Raw genomic sequence first — 17,291 nt, 5'->3', positions numbered from 1 at the left:
ATATAAAAATATAAATATAATTCAAATATTAAAACTTGTTTTATTATTTAAAATTATCTAAATATTTATTAAATTTTACAATATATAAATATAAACATTAAAAAATATATAAAAATTATTTTATTATATAAAAACAAAAAATTAAATTAAAAAAAAATCTGACTCGAATTCTGCCAGAGAAAATTCAGCTATTTGATTTATTTTTTTTATATTTTTCTGTAAAAAATTCATTTTTTGGCAGGTATTTATAAAATGGACTTTTGAGCTCTGTCTTCTGTTTCTTTCTCTGACGTTTGCACTGAGCTAATCACTGCACAAACTGTAGTTCAGTCTACTTCAAATCTCTTGATATGACATAATCAGTGACCCTATCAGCAACTGCGAAAGCCTATAAATATAGCGATCACGTCGCTAACACCAATCTCCAATATCAGAAGATAGCAATGGCGAGTCTGCAGATTCCTCAAGTCAAAATTGGAACGCAGGGCCTTCAGGTATTCTACTCCATTCCATTCCTATCATCACTTCATTTCATTTCTCCTTTTTTTTTTTTTAATTTCAATTTCTCTTACTTTTTACAGGTTTCGAAGTTAGGGTTAGGGTGTATGAGCCTTAGCGGAGCCTATAACGATCCTCTTCCTGAAGACCAAGGCATATCTGTTATTAAGTATGCGTTCAGTCAAGGAATCACTTTTTTTGACACCGCTGATGTTTATGGCACCAACAACGCTAACGAACTTTTGCTCGGAAAAGTAACCATTATTTTCTCCCTTCCCTTAATATTTACACTGCCTTTCAAAACTTCTGTTATAAAGTTCCTTCTTGTTTTTTTCTTCTCATTTACTCTGTTTTTCATTCGTTGATTCTATTGACCAGGCTTTAAAGCACTTACCTAGAGACAAGGTGCAGGTAGCAACCAAATTTGGCATTGCAAAGTTGAATATTCCTATGGTAGTCAAGGGCACACCAGAGTACGTGCGGTCGTGTTGTGAAGCCAGCTTGAAACGTCTTGATGTTGAATACATTGATCTCTATTATCAGCATAGGGTGGACCAAACCGTACCTATAGAGGAAACAGTTACGGATTATTTCTTCACTTCGAACTTATTATATACTTTTACTTTTTAGCAGTAAATGTTCTCTCATTCGCTAGACATGTTAATAATTTAGTTCAATTATAGGTGGGTGAACTTAAAAATCTTGTGGAAGAGGGAAAAGTGAAGTATATAGGACTATCTGAAGCGAGTCCAGATACTATAAGGAGAGCACATGCGGTTCATCCCATTACAGCTGTGCAAATAGAGTGGTCTCTATGGACTCGTGACGTTGAGGAGGAGATAGTTCCTCTGTGCAGGTTAGTTCAAGTTCATAGGAATGTAAAGCTCTCATAACCGTTTCTTCACTAAAAGGAAAAAATAATTTAAACTCTCTTTAATTATGAACTACTTGGACCACAGATAATTTAATATAAGCTACTTGAAAAGAGGGTAATACGATAAGATAAAAAAAAAAAAAAAAATGGTCTGCTAGCTGCATGCTTACGTTATGATGGAGTCACTACTTTGTTTGATACTGGGAGCTTGGCATTGGAATTGTACCATATAGCCCCCTTGGTCGAGGTTTCTTTGGTGGCAAAGGAGTTCTGGAAAGTATGCCTGCAAATAGTGCCCTGGTACAATATCTTACCACTTGTGTGTCTCTGCTGAATACCGTAGAATTTTTGGATGTGAAAAATTAGCCAGATAATTGCGTCAATCCTTCATCTTGAACCTGAATTTAATGTTGAGCAAATTTAATTCTTCATTCTATAAGTACAATATTTATGCATTCGTTAATTTGCAATTACTTGTTTTTCGAACAAAAGCCATGATGAATCATGAAAGGTTCCATTCATGTCATTTTTCCATACAAAAAGCTAGTCAAAATAGTACAAACTGAGACTTGATAATTTTAAAAAATTGCATAAGAAATTATTTGTTGTCTGATAGATGGTTTTTTTCGCTTATCAGGCTGCGCATCATCCCCGCTTCCAAGCAGAGAACTTAGACAAGAACAAGAAAATATTTGACCGGATAGAAAGCCTTGCTAAGAAACACCAGTGCGCTCCTCCCCAATTGGCATTAGCATGGGTACTCCAACAAGGCAACGATGTTGTGCCTATTCCTGGTGCGTGACAGAATAACTTTTCCTTTTTAAAATATAGAAAGTGATAAAATATAACCTATTGACTATTCCAATAACTATCCTTAGTGTGTTTCGCTTATGATTCTCTTTATTTATTCAATCTGAACAACCTATGATGCATTGCATATTTCTGTAACTGCACTTGTGCATTAGTAAAACAAGAGAAGAAATATGCACTTTTCTTCTTGTGTATGTGGGTAATATTGTTGTGCATTTAGTAAGTTTTTCTTTGTGGTCTATTAATGTGTGTTTATAGACATTATAAATTTTGTTTAACATTGCTTTTCCTGGTTGAAAGGTGTTCTATTGCATAGGTGCTAGTCAAAAGTTGACGTTTCACTAAATTAGCTTGTATGCTAGCCAAATATGGTAATACAAGAATGATCTTGTGTGCTGAGGTTACTGGCTGAAAGGTTTCTCAGTTAAGTTCTTAGAATGAAATCATTGTCAGTCCAGACACATCTCAGCTTTACTATTGCCTTCTCAAGTGTTCATAATATTCATAGATATCAATCAGAGGAAGTTTCGATGAAAAGAGTGGGAAAGAATTTTTTTTAATGTTTTATATGCAATTTTCAGCAAGGGTTTTATCTTTGACCATGTCAACTGTCGTTCGTGAGCATTAAGGAGTATAACATTGTCACTTAGAGGAATGGGAGCGACAAAATCAAATTTTAGACCACATGCTCGTAGAGACTCTAATTCAATGTCATAAACCAACTAGAAAAGGCAATTAGATGCGCATGAAAGGGTTATATTTTACAACTAAATCGTCACAATTCGTGAGTGTATTAAGTTAATTACTGACTGCAATTTTGTCATGACCTTTACAGGAACAACTAAGATTAAGAACCTGGATCAGAACATCGGTGCATTATCACTGAAAATAACAGAACGCGACTTGAGAGAAATTTCTGAGGCAGTTCCCGTTGATGATGCAGCAGGTACTCGACACCTCAAGGGGAATGATGAACTTTCTTGGAAACTTGCCAACACACCTCCGAAGGGTCTCAACTTGTAGCCCTCGAAATTTAACTGTTGGATAATGCACAAATTTGTGAATTGTCATTTGTCAGATGCAAAAACTAGTACGGTTTGAGCTACCAAGGCATTATCTAGAAGGAGGTGCAGTCGTACGGAAATATATGGACTGTCGATGGTTGGCTAATAGATATTTGGTTGGTTAAAGGTTTATAGTTTAGTGGACCCAAAAAAATGTTTGTAGTTTAAAATATTGTACAAGTTTATTATAAATGGTCAATATTAAAGAATAAAGTCATGTGAGACTTTTAAGATTACATGATTTCTTTAATTAATCATATCGTTTAAAAAAATTGAATCATGATTATGCATATGATTCAGATTTATTTCTTTCATTCATGAAAATGTATTTTTCACTTTTACTCTCACTCACAACTTTTTAAATAAAATATTTTTTTATAAAATTTTGACTTGATTGATCTTAGAAATAGGCTTGATTTAAGTTGAGTCTAATGTAAATTAGGTTATAAACTTACATTGTTTAAAATATTTAAGAATGATTTCACTAAAAAAAATTCAGAATGATGGTTGAAAACCAATGCTATACTTGCACAACGACAATGACAATCATAGATTATTTGAATTTAAAAATTCACATCTTATCAGCATGAAATGCCTCATATAACTACTATTTCAATCATCACTCGTTATAACGGATTTGTAGAAAGGCAACCGAACACTTAAAGGTCACGTGTGCTCATAATTCATCTATGCGCCTTCTATTGTGGCCTCGTGCTCTTCTTTTATTTTTTCAATGTTATAAATCTCTCGGAAATTCATGGAGGTATTAAATTGAATGAATTTTAACAGATAATAAAAACAAAAAAGTTTCGTTGGACAGCTTTAATAAAAAGCTTTATATTATATATGCATAAGCTTAAAAAAATATTAACTTAAAAATTTGTAATTAATATTACACATTGCATGTACATCACTAATGAGCATAAATACTAATTTTTAATAAATTTGAACACTTTTAATGATATTTAATATACAATTACTTGAATAAAATTTTAAATAATAACACTATTTAAAAAATTACGCTTGAATTTTAACTTAAAACTTTAATCTGAAAAATAATTCGATATACAACCTGTACTAAATTTTACTGAATCCGAATAAATTCATTATCACATAATTTCAAAATAACGTTGCACTTATATTAATAACTCTGTAAAAATAGAATAAATTTACGAGAGATATTAGATTACAGAAAATGTCCATATATAAATATATGATACAATTTACTCTGATAAAAATAATTATTGCAAATAATAGTAAGAAATATATTAATCAATCTTAAAAATAAAAAATGTTATTATATCTCATCATAATAATTAATCTAATACATCATAAGATTTAATAAAATATATTTTATTTATTGTTTTTTAATCGATATTCTCATGACTCTATTGCTTTACTAACAATTATGATATATAAAATTGTCTTGTCATGTGATCTTAGCACTACTTCACATTATATTATTCTTTGTTTTGCTTTCAATAGTTGACTAATTGTTGTTCACAGTTTGAATAAATTTATCCCATTAATTAGTCCCCAAAAAAGATCAACAGATTTATTATTGCTGTTGGATTAGTGTCATTGACAATGTTTAATTAGTTTGCAATCTATAATAATCATTAATAATCTTGAAGTGGGGCAAAAATTAAAAAGAAAAAGTAATTGGGAGAAAGGTATAAGAAAAGAGGAGAGGGTGTTTTCGTTTGACCTAAATACCCTCTCTTGCGTTTTGTTCAGTGTATGGATTTCCCTTGAAGACCCTCTTTCTAATTCCCAATCTTCCTCTCTTCTCCTTACCCTTCTTCCCCTAATTCCGATTTTCTCCACTTCCCCGCCATTTTTTCAAATTCCCGTTTCTTCTCCTTCTTCTTCTTTCTTCGATTCGCATTACCTACACTCATTTCCATTCCCACGTAGGGTTGCGTTTCCTCTTTCCCAAGTTTAAACCTTTCAGGTAATTTTAATCTGATTCTCCTTATCAAGATTTTTTTTTTAATTTGAAATTTTTGGGGATGTAGTTTGTAAATCCGACGTGTTAATTTAAGTGTAAGTTCCATTATTGCTTCAATTTCTGGTTATGAATTTACATTTCCTTCAAAGTTTGTCCTTTTCTGTTAGTTGCTACACATGTGTGAGATAATCTTCACTGGGAGGAGGCGGAGGGGGTGTTACGTTGAAGTATGTTCTTTGATAAGTTACGTATAGCTTGAGTCGGATTTACTTGGGTCTCCACTTTTAACTTAAGCTCAACGCGAGACTGGATTGCAGACTTGATTTTGGTTTTTCATTCTCTGGTATTAAAAGGTTGATGGTTTTCTTTGTGTGGCTGCCCAAGAATTTGGTTCATGCGATTTGAATTTGTTTTGGGGATGGTTTATAAATTGATAGAAGTTAGAAATGGTATGCCTGTGGTTGTTGGTAGTATACACTATGCAACCTCGGATTTGCATATTTGTAATCCCAATAGGGCAATTGTAGTTTGTAATCAACCCTTGGCGTTGTATCATGCTATTTGAGATTTGTAATGTGTGATAGTTCTGGGCTTTAAAGGTGAACAGTTATTTTGTATGTTTAAATGCATCCCATCTTTGTAGCTGCCTCTAGTTTTGTTTGCATTTCATATTTTTGTAGGAGTTGGCCATAGGGGTATATCCTCATCCCTTTGCCTAGTTTGAACTATTTATTTGCTGCAGTTTTGGGGTTCATCATAGAAGCCTGACATGATCTAATTGTACCATCAAACTCTGCATTTTGTATGATTATCTGACTTGTCTACTGTTATTTGTTGGTCCTTGCAGCTGCTGTTCTGTCCGCATATTGTTGTTGTTATATATAGTGATCTATGTCTTCAATGGCTGATCATGATTTGATTCTTGGCCAAAGTCATAATTTAGCCCTTGGCCATGACCAACAATTGGTGCTGAGCCATAATCATAGTTTGGGCCTCAGCCAGAACCATGATTTGGAATTGGGACAGGCTGATGATCATCATTTGGGTTTGGGACAAACCCATGATCATGAACTGGGCTTAGGACATGCTCATGACCATGAATTGGGTTTAGGACAGAACCACGATAATGAAGGAGATGATGTTCACACGTATGGGCATGAGAATGAGTTAGCCATTGATCAAAAACCTGAACATGATGACCATGAGATGCCCCTTCCTACACAAAATCATGAGTTGGCCATATCAGAAAACAATGATTTGACTGTTTCTGAAAATCAGGAACTTGAGGAGAGCATGGCCCTGACTGTGGTCCAAAACCCGGAAATGGGTATGGATTCTGCTGACGATATGGGTGTCCATGAATCCCACCATATGGTTACTTCCACTCCCCCTGTAATTCAGGCTCGTACATTGGCTATAAATCCTAATTATGAATTGTCAGTGGGACAAGAATTCCCTGATGTAAAGAGTTGCCGGAGGGCATTGAGGGATACAGCAATCGCCCTGCACTTTGAGATGCAGACTATAAAATCTGACAAGACCAGATTTACTGCTAAATGTGCAAGTGAAGGATGTCCCTGGCGCATTCATGCAGCAAAGCTCCCTGGGGTTCCAACTTTTACTATTAGGACAATCCACGAGAATCATTCATGTGGAGGAATTTCTCATCTTGGTCATCAACAGGCATCGGTTCAATGGGTTGCTAGCTCTGTGGAGCAAAGGTTGAGGGAGAACCCTAATTACAAGCCAAAGGAGATATTGGAAGAGATTCATAGGGTTCATGGTATCACATTATCATACAAGCAAGCATGGAGAGGTAAGGAACGTATCATGGCTGCAATGCGAGGATCTTTTGAAGAGGGATACCGCTTGCTTCCGCAATACTGTGAACAGTTGAAGCGCACAAACCCAGGTAGTATTGCATCTGTTTATGGAAATCCAACTGATAATTGCTTCCAACGCCTCTTCATATCCTTTCAAGCATCAATATATGGCTTTTTAAATGCTTGTCGGCCACTTTTGGGGCTTGATAGAATGTACTTAAAGAGCAAGTATCTTGGTACTTTACTTCTTGCTACTGGATTTGATGGTGATGGGGCTCTCTTTCCTTTGGCATTTGGTGTTGTTGATGAGGAGAATGATGACAATTGGATGTGGTTTCTGTCTGAACTTCATAACTTGCTTGAGATTAACACTGAAAACATGCCAAGGCTTACAATTTTGTCTGACAGGCAGAAGGGAATAGTAGACGGTGTGGAAGCAAATTTTCCTACTGCTTTCCATGGATTTTGTATGCGACACTTGAGTGACAGCTTTCGCAAGGAGTTCAATAACACGATGCTTGTTAATCTTCTATGGGAAGCAGCTCAAGTTCTTACTGTAATTGAATTTGAAGCAAAAGTTTTAGAGATTGAAGAGATATCACAAGATGCTGCATATTGGATTCGGAGAATTCCACCTCGTTTGTGGGCTACTGCATATTTTGAGGGGCAAAGGTTTGGTCATTTGACCGCAAACATAGTAGAATCTTTAAATACATGGATATTAGATGCATCTGGACTTCCTATAATTCAAATGATGGAATGCATTAGAAGGCAGCTAATGACTTGGTTTAATGAGCGCCGAGAGACAAGTATGCAGTGGACACCGATACTTGTACCTTCTGCAGAGAGGCACGTTGCAGAGGCTCTTGAACGTGCACGGACATATCAGGTACTTCGTGCTAATGAAGCTGAATTTGAAGTTATATCTCATGAGGGAACGAATATAGTTGATATTAGGAACCGTTGCTGTCTTTGTCGTGGCTGGCAGTTGTATGGTTTGCCTTGTGCACATGCTGTGGCTGCACTTCTCTCTTGCAGGCAGAATGTGCATAGATTCACAGAAAGTTGTTTCACTGTTGCAACTTATAGGAAGACATACTCACAGACCATACATCCAATTCCAGATAAGTCTCTTTGGAAGGAGTTGTCTGAGGGGGATGTCAATGCTTCAAAAGCTGATCAAGTTACTATCAACCCTCCTAAATCTCTCAGGCCACCTGGACGACCTCGAAAGAAACGGGTTCGTGCAGAAGACCGAGGGCGTGTAAAACGGGTCGTTCATTGTAGTCGTTGCAATCAAACAGGTCACTTTAGAACCACATGTGCAGCTCCCATCTAAGTCTCAATGTTACCTCTTTATCATTATTTATTTAGGTTTCCTAGCTTAGACAGTTAACCAAATCATGTATTTATTTTCCTTAACATTAATGTGAATTAAATTGTTGCAGCTGCTCCATATATATATATATATATATATATATATATAGTCAAATAATTGGCATTGTTTGAGAGCGCACATAATAGCATTGTTTTGGAAATTGGATTAGACCGTTGGGTCACCTGGCTAATTAGAAATTCTGTCATCTGGTTCGTTCAGCTAAAAACTTTAGTTGATTTTAAAATTGGTGAATTGGTTGAATCAGTTTAAAACTGGTGAAAACTAATTTGAACTTTTTAGTTTTTATTTCATTTCATTTTTTATTATAATTCTTAACTAATTAAAAGTTCAATGACAAGACAAGTTCTGAAGATTTATATACATGAATTTTTATCATTAATTTATCATACAAAATTTATATTACTGCCATCTTATGTCAATTTAAAATTTAATTAATGTTAGTTTTTATATTATTATTTACTATTTTACGTGACAACCCATTTTACCTTTCAATTCTACTATCTTTACTTAAGCTTTCAAAATTGCCACAAAAATAGCATTTTCATAAAACGGGATAAGCGGCCCAAGCGCAAAAGACAATCAAAACTCTCACATTCTCACCGCACCCAAATAACATTCTCAAGCACACGAATTAAGCATACAAGCTCGCCCGTATTTAACCAGCATGTAATTTATGCAAAATCAGGAAGGGGCATAAGCACACAAACTAGATAGAATCATCTAAAAAGTAAATAACACATTGAAGGCCACGAATAATCTGTTTAACCTTTTCAAATGATTATCAGCACAAACAGAACACAAGGGTTAAACAAAAATCTATTATTTATCAAATTATTACATTCAATCTGTTACTAGCATTTTACATTTAAACAATGGCAACTTTAGCTGCACTGCCCAGCTTAGAACCCATAGTTTGCACCATAAACCGAGCCATAGCCTCCACCATGCCCTGGATTAGAAGGTGGAGACGCATAGACAGATCCATGAGTAGGGTAAGAATTGTATCCTTGGTCTGCAGCAGGCCCGCCCGCTTGTGACTGCGCTGGGGCTGCAGCTTCAGCCATAAAATTCTGCACCACATATTTAAAATTGCATTGCTTGATTACCGTGCAAACTTATTATGTAGAGTAAATCAGTCATTGACTACGTACATCCAGCAAGATTAGTATTAAGCTCATAAGACCTTCAGCCTTTATTAGGAAATGAAAAGAGAGAAGACAGAAAATGCAAGAAATGAAATTAAGTCCAAGATAATTTTCTTCTGTCATACAAATGAGGGGTGAACATGAAGGGAAACCTATAAAAGTTACAATTTTACACACAATTTTTTATTGAGATAATACATGGGAAGGTTAATTGTGTAATTAGAAATTCAACAAGCTTATAGTTTCCTCTTCACTTTCTATCCATTTTCAGATGAAAGATTAATGCTGATTAAACTATAGTGCAAAGTGAATCTTTTAGGTCCCCGATGAACACGGCAAATAGCTTTTCATACTATTAAGGAGAAAAAAAAGGTTTCAACTGCAGTTAAAAATATATTAACTATACAAGCAGCATGTTAAGGATTGAAATAATTAGAAGACGAAGATCTAGATCACCTGTATCAGTTGCTGTGCTGTTTGGACTTGAGAAGCCGTTCCACTGATTTCAACTGTCATCTCCCCAGGAACACCTCGTGTTTCTTGTATGGTAACAGTAGCCCCACTAGCTCGTCTGATGTAGCTTATACTTGTTCCAGCTGTTCCAATAACAGCATCAGCATAAGAGAGAGGAATTTGCATTTGCTGTGTGATCTGCCAAAACAGCAAAACAAATGACTTTTAATGATAAAAATGTAATAAATTTCTCAGGTCCATATATGTATAATATTATACATAATATTTGCAATGTTCTCCAATTCCAACAGTCACTGGTCAGGACTGCATGCCCACATCCATAGTTCCAATTAAAGCAAGGCTAAAAATATTAATCTTACATATAACCACCCACATCTAATCTCAACAACTGAAGATGACATTCACACGGTATTTCATACACTTTATAGAACATGCTTAAGCTAAATATCCAAGTATTTGTGCATACATCATCTTCCGCTATCCTAAATCTAAATTGGAAATCAAAGAACCACTACTTATCAATTTATATGAGAAATGTTGACTTCCGGTTAGCCCGCTAAGTTTCCCCACAATTAAAGCACAAAATTGAAGAAACAACAAATTCCACAAGTCTCCTTATCAAACCACAGAAACACAAATCTACAGACAGAAGGATAGCAAATTCTAAGACTTGCAGAAAATGCAAATTTGATTTGAAAAATAAAAAGAAACTTATAATTTCATAGAACATACTGCTTCCTGTTGGTGATTACTAGAAAATAGATTTTCAATAAGAACAAGTACCTGTGTGACTACGGAAGGTGCAGATTGGGTATTTGAGGATGCATGAGGTACTGAAGCATCTCTGCCATAGGTAGATATACCGTGATGGGGCTGTTTGTCCACTGGAGGAGGAATTTCGGCAGGTGGATAATAACTATCAAGTTGTCGTGGAGGTGGCATGTATTGAGAAGTAGGTCCAAAACCAGGACCTCCACCAGCATTTGGAGGAAGACCCTGAGGTGGAACCCATGATTGGTGGGGTGGCATGTGCTCCACATGATGGGGGTTAGCCATTTGCATCTGGAGAAAGAATAATTTAGCTGCATTTCTAGGCTTATTGTGAAGACGGATTCTTTACAAGTGCAAGATGAATCAAACACTTACATTCATTTCAAAAATTGGTATTACACTGCGATCAACTAAAAACTTCCTTAGCTGGGAGGCAATTAACTCAATTGCCTTATGCACTCCGGCAGGATCCCCTACTACTTCTACCACCCTGTCATCTTGAAGAGCAAAAATAGGCAGGTCTTCTGCAAAAGAGAAAGATGTACAGATGCTTAGCAACAAGAGAATGTCTAAGGAAGTTAAAAGCATAAATCAGAACATCATAAGTAATAGTTGTTATTTGCTCCATGATCCATTCATACCACTTCCTTAAATTGTATCCTGAAATAATTTTCAGTTAAAAAGGATAGACAGAGAAGGAAGATTCCAGAATGCCAAATTTCAAAACTAATTAGATTGTAGTGATATAGAATAGAATGTAAAAAATGAGATCATGATTATTTTTATGGCAACTGAATTAATAAATGAACATTTTTCATTTTTTACAAGTCATTAAAGTGGTGCCGATAGGAGTTAGTGATACATATCTGACACTTTTCATGATATCAATAATATAAAAAAGTGATAAATTCAACAGTGACTAGTATGTTATGACACCTGCACAAATTTATGACACACAAATTTATGACACTAGTGAATGGGCTTAAAAACATAGTAGTCAATCTCGAATAACAGCACAGAGTGACCGACCGAAAAAATGCTATAGCTGGATGACCACTATTCTGAAGTCACTGAAAAATGTGCAGGTTTGCAGGAAGTTTCACCGAAGGTGAAAAAGATGACCAGAGAACATCTATTGCGTCAAAAGCCCTGCTGGAGATGGAGGACACAAGAAGCAAGAGGATTGCGGAGAATGAAAATGAAGAACAGAACGATAGAGAACTGAGACATGAGAATGAGAGGACTTGGAGCTAGCTCGAGGGAGAAGAAGATATCATTAAGTAAAGGGGAGGGGGAAATTCCAAGATTGCACTCCTTAAAAGTTGCCCAACATTCAAAAGTGGAGCGCAAAGTTGAGATTTGAGCACAGATGACATAGCGGCCGGGATTTTCCCTGTTTTTGGTTGCGATTCATGGTGTGATGGCTCTACTCTGAAATGCAACGACGTCTTCATAGCAGCACCCTGCTGCTTTGCTCCTTTGCAATAGCAGTCGCTACAGCCGCTATTGACTACTATACTTAAAACACATTCAGATAATGTTCTACTATTACAGAATTAGTACCCACAGCATAAAGCTCAACCTTACCCAGATCAAAATCATGGTAAGGAAATTTTTTAATAAAAACCTAAGTCCATGGAAATACAGAATTTTAAAATAATGAAATTAAGATAATAATGCAGCAACTGTATAAGAAAATTTCATTTGAAATATTAGAAAGAACCTGCTCCAAGAACTCTAACAATACAATTTGAGGCTTCTTGGATAGATTTTACAGTTCCTCCTTGTTTCCCAATTAAACTTCCTGCTTGTGAAGCGGCCACTAGTAGTTTTGTTGAAACCTTCCCAGCCATGCCTGAAGGAGCATGAGTAAAATCACTCTCTAAACCATCAATAATCCGCTTATGAACCCTCAGCAACCCATCAACAGCAGGAGGAAGAGAAGAATCAGGCTCCTCTTTAGCTGATACCATTACCTAATCAAAATGAACAAATAATAGTATCAGCCTATCCTTGTCCTAAACAATTTCTCCAATGTCTATATTTATAGCAACAGAATATAGAGTGGCAAACAAAAAGTTTATCTTTAACCAAAAATAACACACCAACAAAAGCACCAATTGCCAAACATATCACATGCCACCAACAATCTCAGGCTTAGCACAAAAGCAAACAAGCAAGCAACTTTGGATAATGCAAAATGTAATAATTTAGAAGGACTCAGCAAAACAGCCAATCCTGTTTTTGTGATATTTACTTCCCCAATTAATCCGTATAATATCCTCCTGTCAGGCAAATGCCAGAAGGAATCCTTTACCATTAAATCAATGTTGTAAAAGTCCTATAGCCAAGACCAACTGGACAGTTATTTTGCCTAATTAATCTACATTAACCAACCTCATAAGAAAATTAAAACAGTGATGAACTTTTGGTTTAAGTAGCAACCATAGCAGCACATTGTTCATTATAAGCAACCGGTCATAGTAATACTGCAAAATCTTGTCTTCAGGATGGATAAATGGAGTACAATTTAGAAGAAAAAAATCTTAGTGAACATCTTATATAATGAACAAATGAAACATGATAAATCTAATGTCTAATTTAAATATTGTGCAACCTGAACTCTTCACCTGACCAAGGTATTCCCCTCCCCCCTTTTCTCAGTCTAACAATATATGCAATAACTCCACACCTTGTGTATCTTCCTCCACAGCTATCCACTTGTTTCCCTACTTGAAAATTGAACAATAAACATATCATGTTACATTTCTTTTCCTAGCTCTTTACTAATATATGCAATCCAAAATTTCCTTATACCACCAGAAATGCTCCTTATTCTCTTTATTCATCAAACTAAAACTGACTTAAAACTGATTGAAAAAATAGAAGTCTCACACTGGAATATAATCATTCTAATTGGCCAATAATTTGTGACATGACACAAGATGTAAGATGCATGTCACAATGGAAGTTTCTTCTAATTCTTTAGTGATTGCATCTCAGTTTAGCAATAGTGAATTTTAGCTTGATTTTAGCAACAGTATGGCCAATATTATATCTTGAAGAATTACTCTGATAACATAAATCATTAACACATAGAGATGCTCCACGTGTTAAACGGAAAGTTGATTGACACACTTTCGTTGTTTTGAATCCTTTTTTTTTTAACATGTACAACAAACAAAAAAATTAAAAAGTTTCGATAATTGATGGTTTCAGTATTGTACTAGAGCTGGTTATAAGCTTCTTTTCATTGCTTGCAATCTGCGGCAAGACATCAATCATCTGGGTTTTGAATTTACCAGATGAAATGCAGAGCTTCGTGGTACTTTGGAACAAAAGGTCTACATGTTAATAAACTTTTCAGCACTTTGCAATGCTCAATGCTGATCCCTGCATCTGGAACTTTGGTTCTTCAATATTGGGACCTAATTGATGATTGAGTCGTTGCCTTTAAAATTGGAACACTGAACCTGCACAGATTCATTTTCTGTTAGAACTAAATTCATATTTTATGGATTCTTGCCATCATTCTTCTTTTTCGAATTTGCTTCATCTTCGTCACCTTAGTTTTTTTTCCTTTAGTGTAGCATATTAAGGTCACACTTCAGAGTTAGACCATGAACAAGCTATACTTTTTATTGTTTGTAGTTCCTTCATTTAAATTTTCTAGCTTAAACAAGAGGACACTGGGTATTGTCATGAAATATTGCTGAAGGAAAGACAGTCACAATCAGTTCTCCTTCATAACATCATTGACAGACACATAGACGCAGCTACACTGGATAATTAGCACCACTACAACTTACTCTGAAGTGATGCCTGAAAAGCTGAGACATAAACCCCAGATCTTCAAAAGGAATTAAACCTCCAAATACACAAAGAAACTTTGGAGCTCTCAATATTTTCTTGTGTAAATATTTATAAGCAGTTAGGACCAGTAAATAGGAAAATACCTCAATGAAAACACAAATATTTACCACATTATCCCTCATCTTAGAATAGGAGACACACCAAATCATATAGCTTCCCTTCATTTATGATAAACATATCTAGTAACAGTAAACCAATGGATTAAAGATATAACACAAATCTATAATCGCAAGTACAGACTACAATCACTATGAAAGTTCATAAGAAATCAGATAACATCAATATCATTCTACCACTATAATCACAGAGAAACTCGGCCAAAAGCTTTTTAAATTATAAATATACAAGCTAGATGAATTTTTTTTAAAAGACACAAAAGAGCATGCAATAGATTCCAGATGAATATTCCAATAGCAACCAGCAGAAGTATCAACAACAGCAGCAAAAAAGATACACATAACATAATTGATTAAGTTGCAGTGAGAATGATGAGAAACGAGATATAAGACACTTACAGCCCTTTCTGCAGTTCCTGGAGGACCATCGAGAATCTTAACGCGAGCTCGTGTCTCCTCCACAATTTTCTTAATGAACTCTCCTTTACGCCCAATTATACCCCCAACCTTCTGTGCAGGAACTAACATACGAAACACACTCTCCCCAGGCCACCCCGGCCATCTCTTCTCGGCCAGCACCACCTCCTCACCGTGCCCTTCCGCCACCTCTGAGTTCTCAATTGTTTGCTCCTCGCCATGTTCACCGGAGTTATTCTGATCAACTTCAGCCATCGAAGTTTCACTGCCAAAAGACAGTAATTGGTAACGTTATAGAGATAGCAGAAACGAAACGAAACGAAACATGAAATCACATGCAAATGCAATCTGGACGGAACTGCTATGATAGAATAGGAGCAAGGATTAAAAAGTAAAGGAAGTTAAAATTAACTAACTGGATCTAAACAATGATTGAACGAGTGTGTAAAAAGTAATTGCATGTGGTGGTTAAAGATTACCTTGATTGATGGAATCTAGGGCTTTGGATTCAGGAAAGAGAAGAGACGACACAATTGAAAGGTAAGAGAGGTTAGTATTATATGATGAAGCCGATAGCATAGGGTTCGTTTATGTCATCGCCTAACTAATCAACTAACATCTTCGCAAATTTCCTCTTTTTCTCACAACCGTCAACTTTCAACTAAATTATTCAATAATATAAAGGTAATGTTAAAATAAACGCGTTCAAATACACCTAATCAAAATTTTTATATAATATATTTTTTATAAAATAAAAAAATTAATACTTTAAAAATTATATAATAATATTAAATGATACAATTTTTAATAAAATATTATTTAATAATTTATTATTGTGTATTTTCATACATGTTAAAAAAATTAACTAATATTTTAATCTCATTTTTTATTTTAATTTATATTATTCCTATTACTTTTAAATGTTAGTTAAGTAATTTTTTTAACTATATTTAATTTTATCAATTACTAGCTTTTTTTAATTATTATCGTTATCATATCTTTTTTTTTATTATTTAATTAATGTTAAAGATGTTTTTTTATTTTATTTATAATAAATAAATATATAATTTATTAATATCAATAAAATTATTCATATATTATAAATTTATTTTTTAAAAATAAATGAATATATTAACTTATATGGATAAAAGATAAATATCTTAAAAACATAAACATCTAATAAATAAGAATTTTAAAATTTCTTGACAATTAATATATTAGAAAATTATTTTTTTAATTTTTAAACTAAAAAATATTAATAACTATTTTTTATAAATAGAACTAAGTCACACATTTTCAGAGTGATATACTTTAAATTTTATATATTAAATTCATAATTATATTTTTGAACAAAAGTATTTTTAAAAATTATATTCATTAGTATCATATTATGTGACTTTTTAATATAGATTAATTTTTATTCTTTTTAAATATTTTTAATTTATTTTTTGTATTATGTATTGATTTAATATATCTTTCTTTGTTAGATAAATTAAAGTTTAAGAATATTATCATCTCAACCAATCTTAATTTAAATTTAGTTTTATATTTTGACACATTGTATTAATAAAGATAAGAAAGTATTTTTTTAATTCAATCTTTTAATTTATAAAATTTAAAAGTAATTATATAATATATTTTAAATTTTTATTTAAAAATGAGTTTAATTTATTAATTCTAAGAACTTTGAACTAGCACTTTTGAATTTGTGGAATTAATTATGCCGTGATTCTAAGACTATATAAGATTTACTAGACTTGATTAAAATAAGATATTGAAATTGGATTAAGATTAACGATTTTATGTACTCTTATCTATTTGTTTGTTAGGTAACTTACCCAGCGAATTGCCTAACTTGCTGTGGTACGCGAGTGCTTGTGAATTATTGATCCTACGAATTAATGGCTAAGGTGGTCAATGCAAGTAAATATATAATAATTGTACATAAAAATTCCAGCTCACAATCAACGCAAGTAGGAAGAGCTGGAAAAGCAATGAATCAGTTTAAGGATCATGCAATCATCATTATGTCCAGGAATGCAATTCAAATTGTCAATATTGGAAATATGAGATCAA

The 17,291-nt window shown here is 34.1% G+C and overlaps 3 protein-coding genes across 4 annotated transcripts; 2 read left to right on the top strand and 1 right to left on the bottom strand.

Annotated features, from left to right (window-relative positions):
* Positions 1-389: 389 nt before the first annotated feature.
* On the top strand, positions 390-3,478 carry LOC113863143 (probable aldo-keto reductase 1). Its single transcript, XM_027496599.1, has 7 exons — positions 390-494; positions 582-752; positions 877-1,077; positions 1,182-1,354; positions 1,606-1,672; positions 2,010-2,166; positions 3,018-3,478. The coding sequence occupies exons 1-7, from the start codon at positions 444-446 to the stop codon at positions 3,203-3,205; spliced, it is 1,008 nt and encodes a 335-aa protein (XP_027352400.1). The 5' UTR covers positions 390-443; the 3' UTR covers positions 3,206-3,478.
* A 2,562-nt stretch (positions 3,479-6,040) lies between these two features.
* Positions 6,041-8,464, top strand: LOC113863220. The gene has a single exon (XM_027496717.1). The coding sequence runs from the start codon at positions 6,089-6,091 to the stop codon at positions 8,357-8,359; it is 2,271 nt and encodes a 756-aa protein (XP_027352518.1). The 5' UTR covers positions 6,041-6,088; the 3' UTR covers positions 8,360-8,464.
* A 644-nt stretch (positions 8,465-9,108) lies between these two features.
* LOC113862829 (flowering locus K homology domain) lies at positions 9,109-15,848 on the bottom strand. Of its 2 annotated transcripts, none has more exons than XM_027496060.1 (7): positions 15,695-15,848; positions 15,198-15,491; positions 12,533-12,785; positions 11,185-11,333; positions 10,822-11,100; positions 10,021-10,215; positions 9,109-9,489 (listed from the first exon to the last, which is right to left on the bottom strand). In XM_027496060.1, exons 2-7 carry the CDS (start codon positions 15,468-15,470, stop codon positions 9,319-9,321), a joined length of 1,320 nt encoding a protein of 439 aa, XP_027351861.1. In that variant the 5' UTR covers positions 15,471-15,491; positions 15,695-15,848; the 3' UTR covers positions 9,109-9,318. The 2 variants fall into 2 exon arrangements, with proteins under 2 accessions (XP_027351861.1, XP_027351862.1); XM_027496061.1 differs by having other exon boundaries at positions 15,198-15,480.
* Positions 15,849-17,291: the final 1,443 nt, after the last annotated feature.

This window comes from Abrus precatorius, unplaced genomic scaffold (assembly GCF_003935025.1).
Source record: "Abrus precatorius isolate BTA unplaced genomic scaffold, Abrus_2018 Scaffold3, whole genome shotgun sequence".
Taxonomy (NCBI): Eukaryota; Viridiplantae; Streptophyta; class Magnoliopsida; order Fabales; family Fabaceae; genus Abrus; species Abrus precatorius.
Note: the sequence above shows the minus strand (reverse complement) of the source record. Positions and strands in the feature narration are given on the sequence as shown.

Coding starts and splice junctions, on each gene's coding strand:
- LOC113863143 (XM_027496599.1), top strand. CDS start 444: ATGGCGAGTCTGCAGATTCCTCAAGTCAAAATTGGAACGCAGGGCCTT. Junction 495..581: donor TTGGAACGCAGGGCCTTCAG/GTATTCTACTCC, acceptor TACTTTTTACAG/GTTTCGAAGTTAGGGTTAGG. Junction 1,355..1,605: donor GAGATAGTTCCTCTGTGCAG/GTTAGTTCAAGT, acceptor TGTACCATATAG/CCCCCTTGGTCGAGGTTTCT.
- LOC113863220 (XM_027496717.1), top strand. CDS start 6,089: ATGTCTTCAATGGCTGATCATGATTTGATTCTTGGCCAAAGTCATAAT.
- LOC113862829 (XM_027496060.1), bottom strand. CDS start 15,470: ATGGCTGAAGTTGATCAGAATAACTCCGGTGAACATGGCGAGGAGCAA. Junction 12,786..15,197: donor CAGGAACTGCAGAAAGGGCT/GTAAGTGTCTTA, acceptor CATTTTGATTAG/GTAATGGTATCAGCTAAAGA. Junction 11,101..11,184: donor TACCAATTTTTGAAATGAAT/GTAAGTGTTTGA, acceptor TTCTTTCTCCAG/ATGCAAATGGCTAACCCCCA.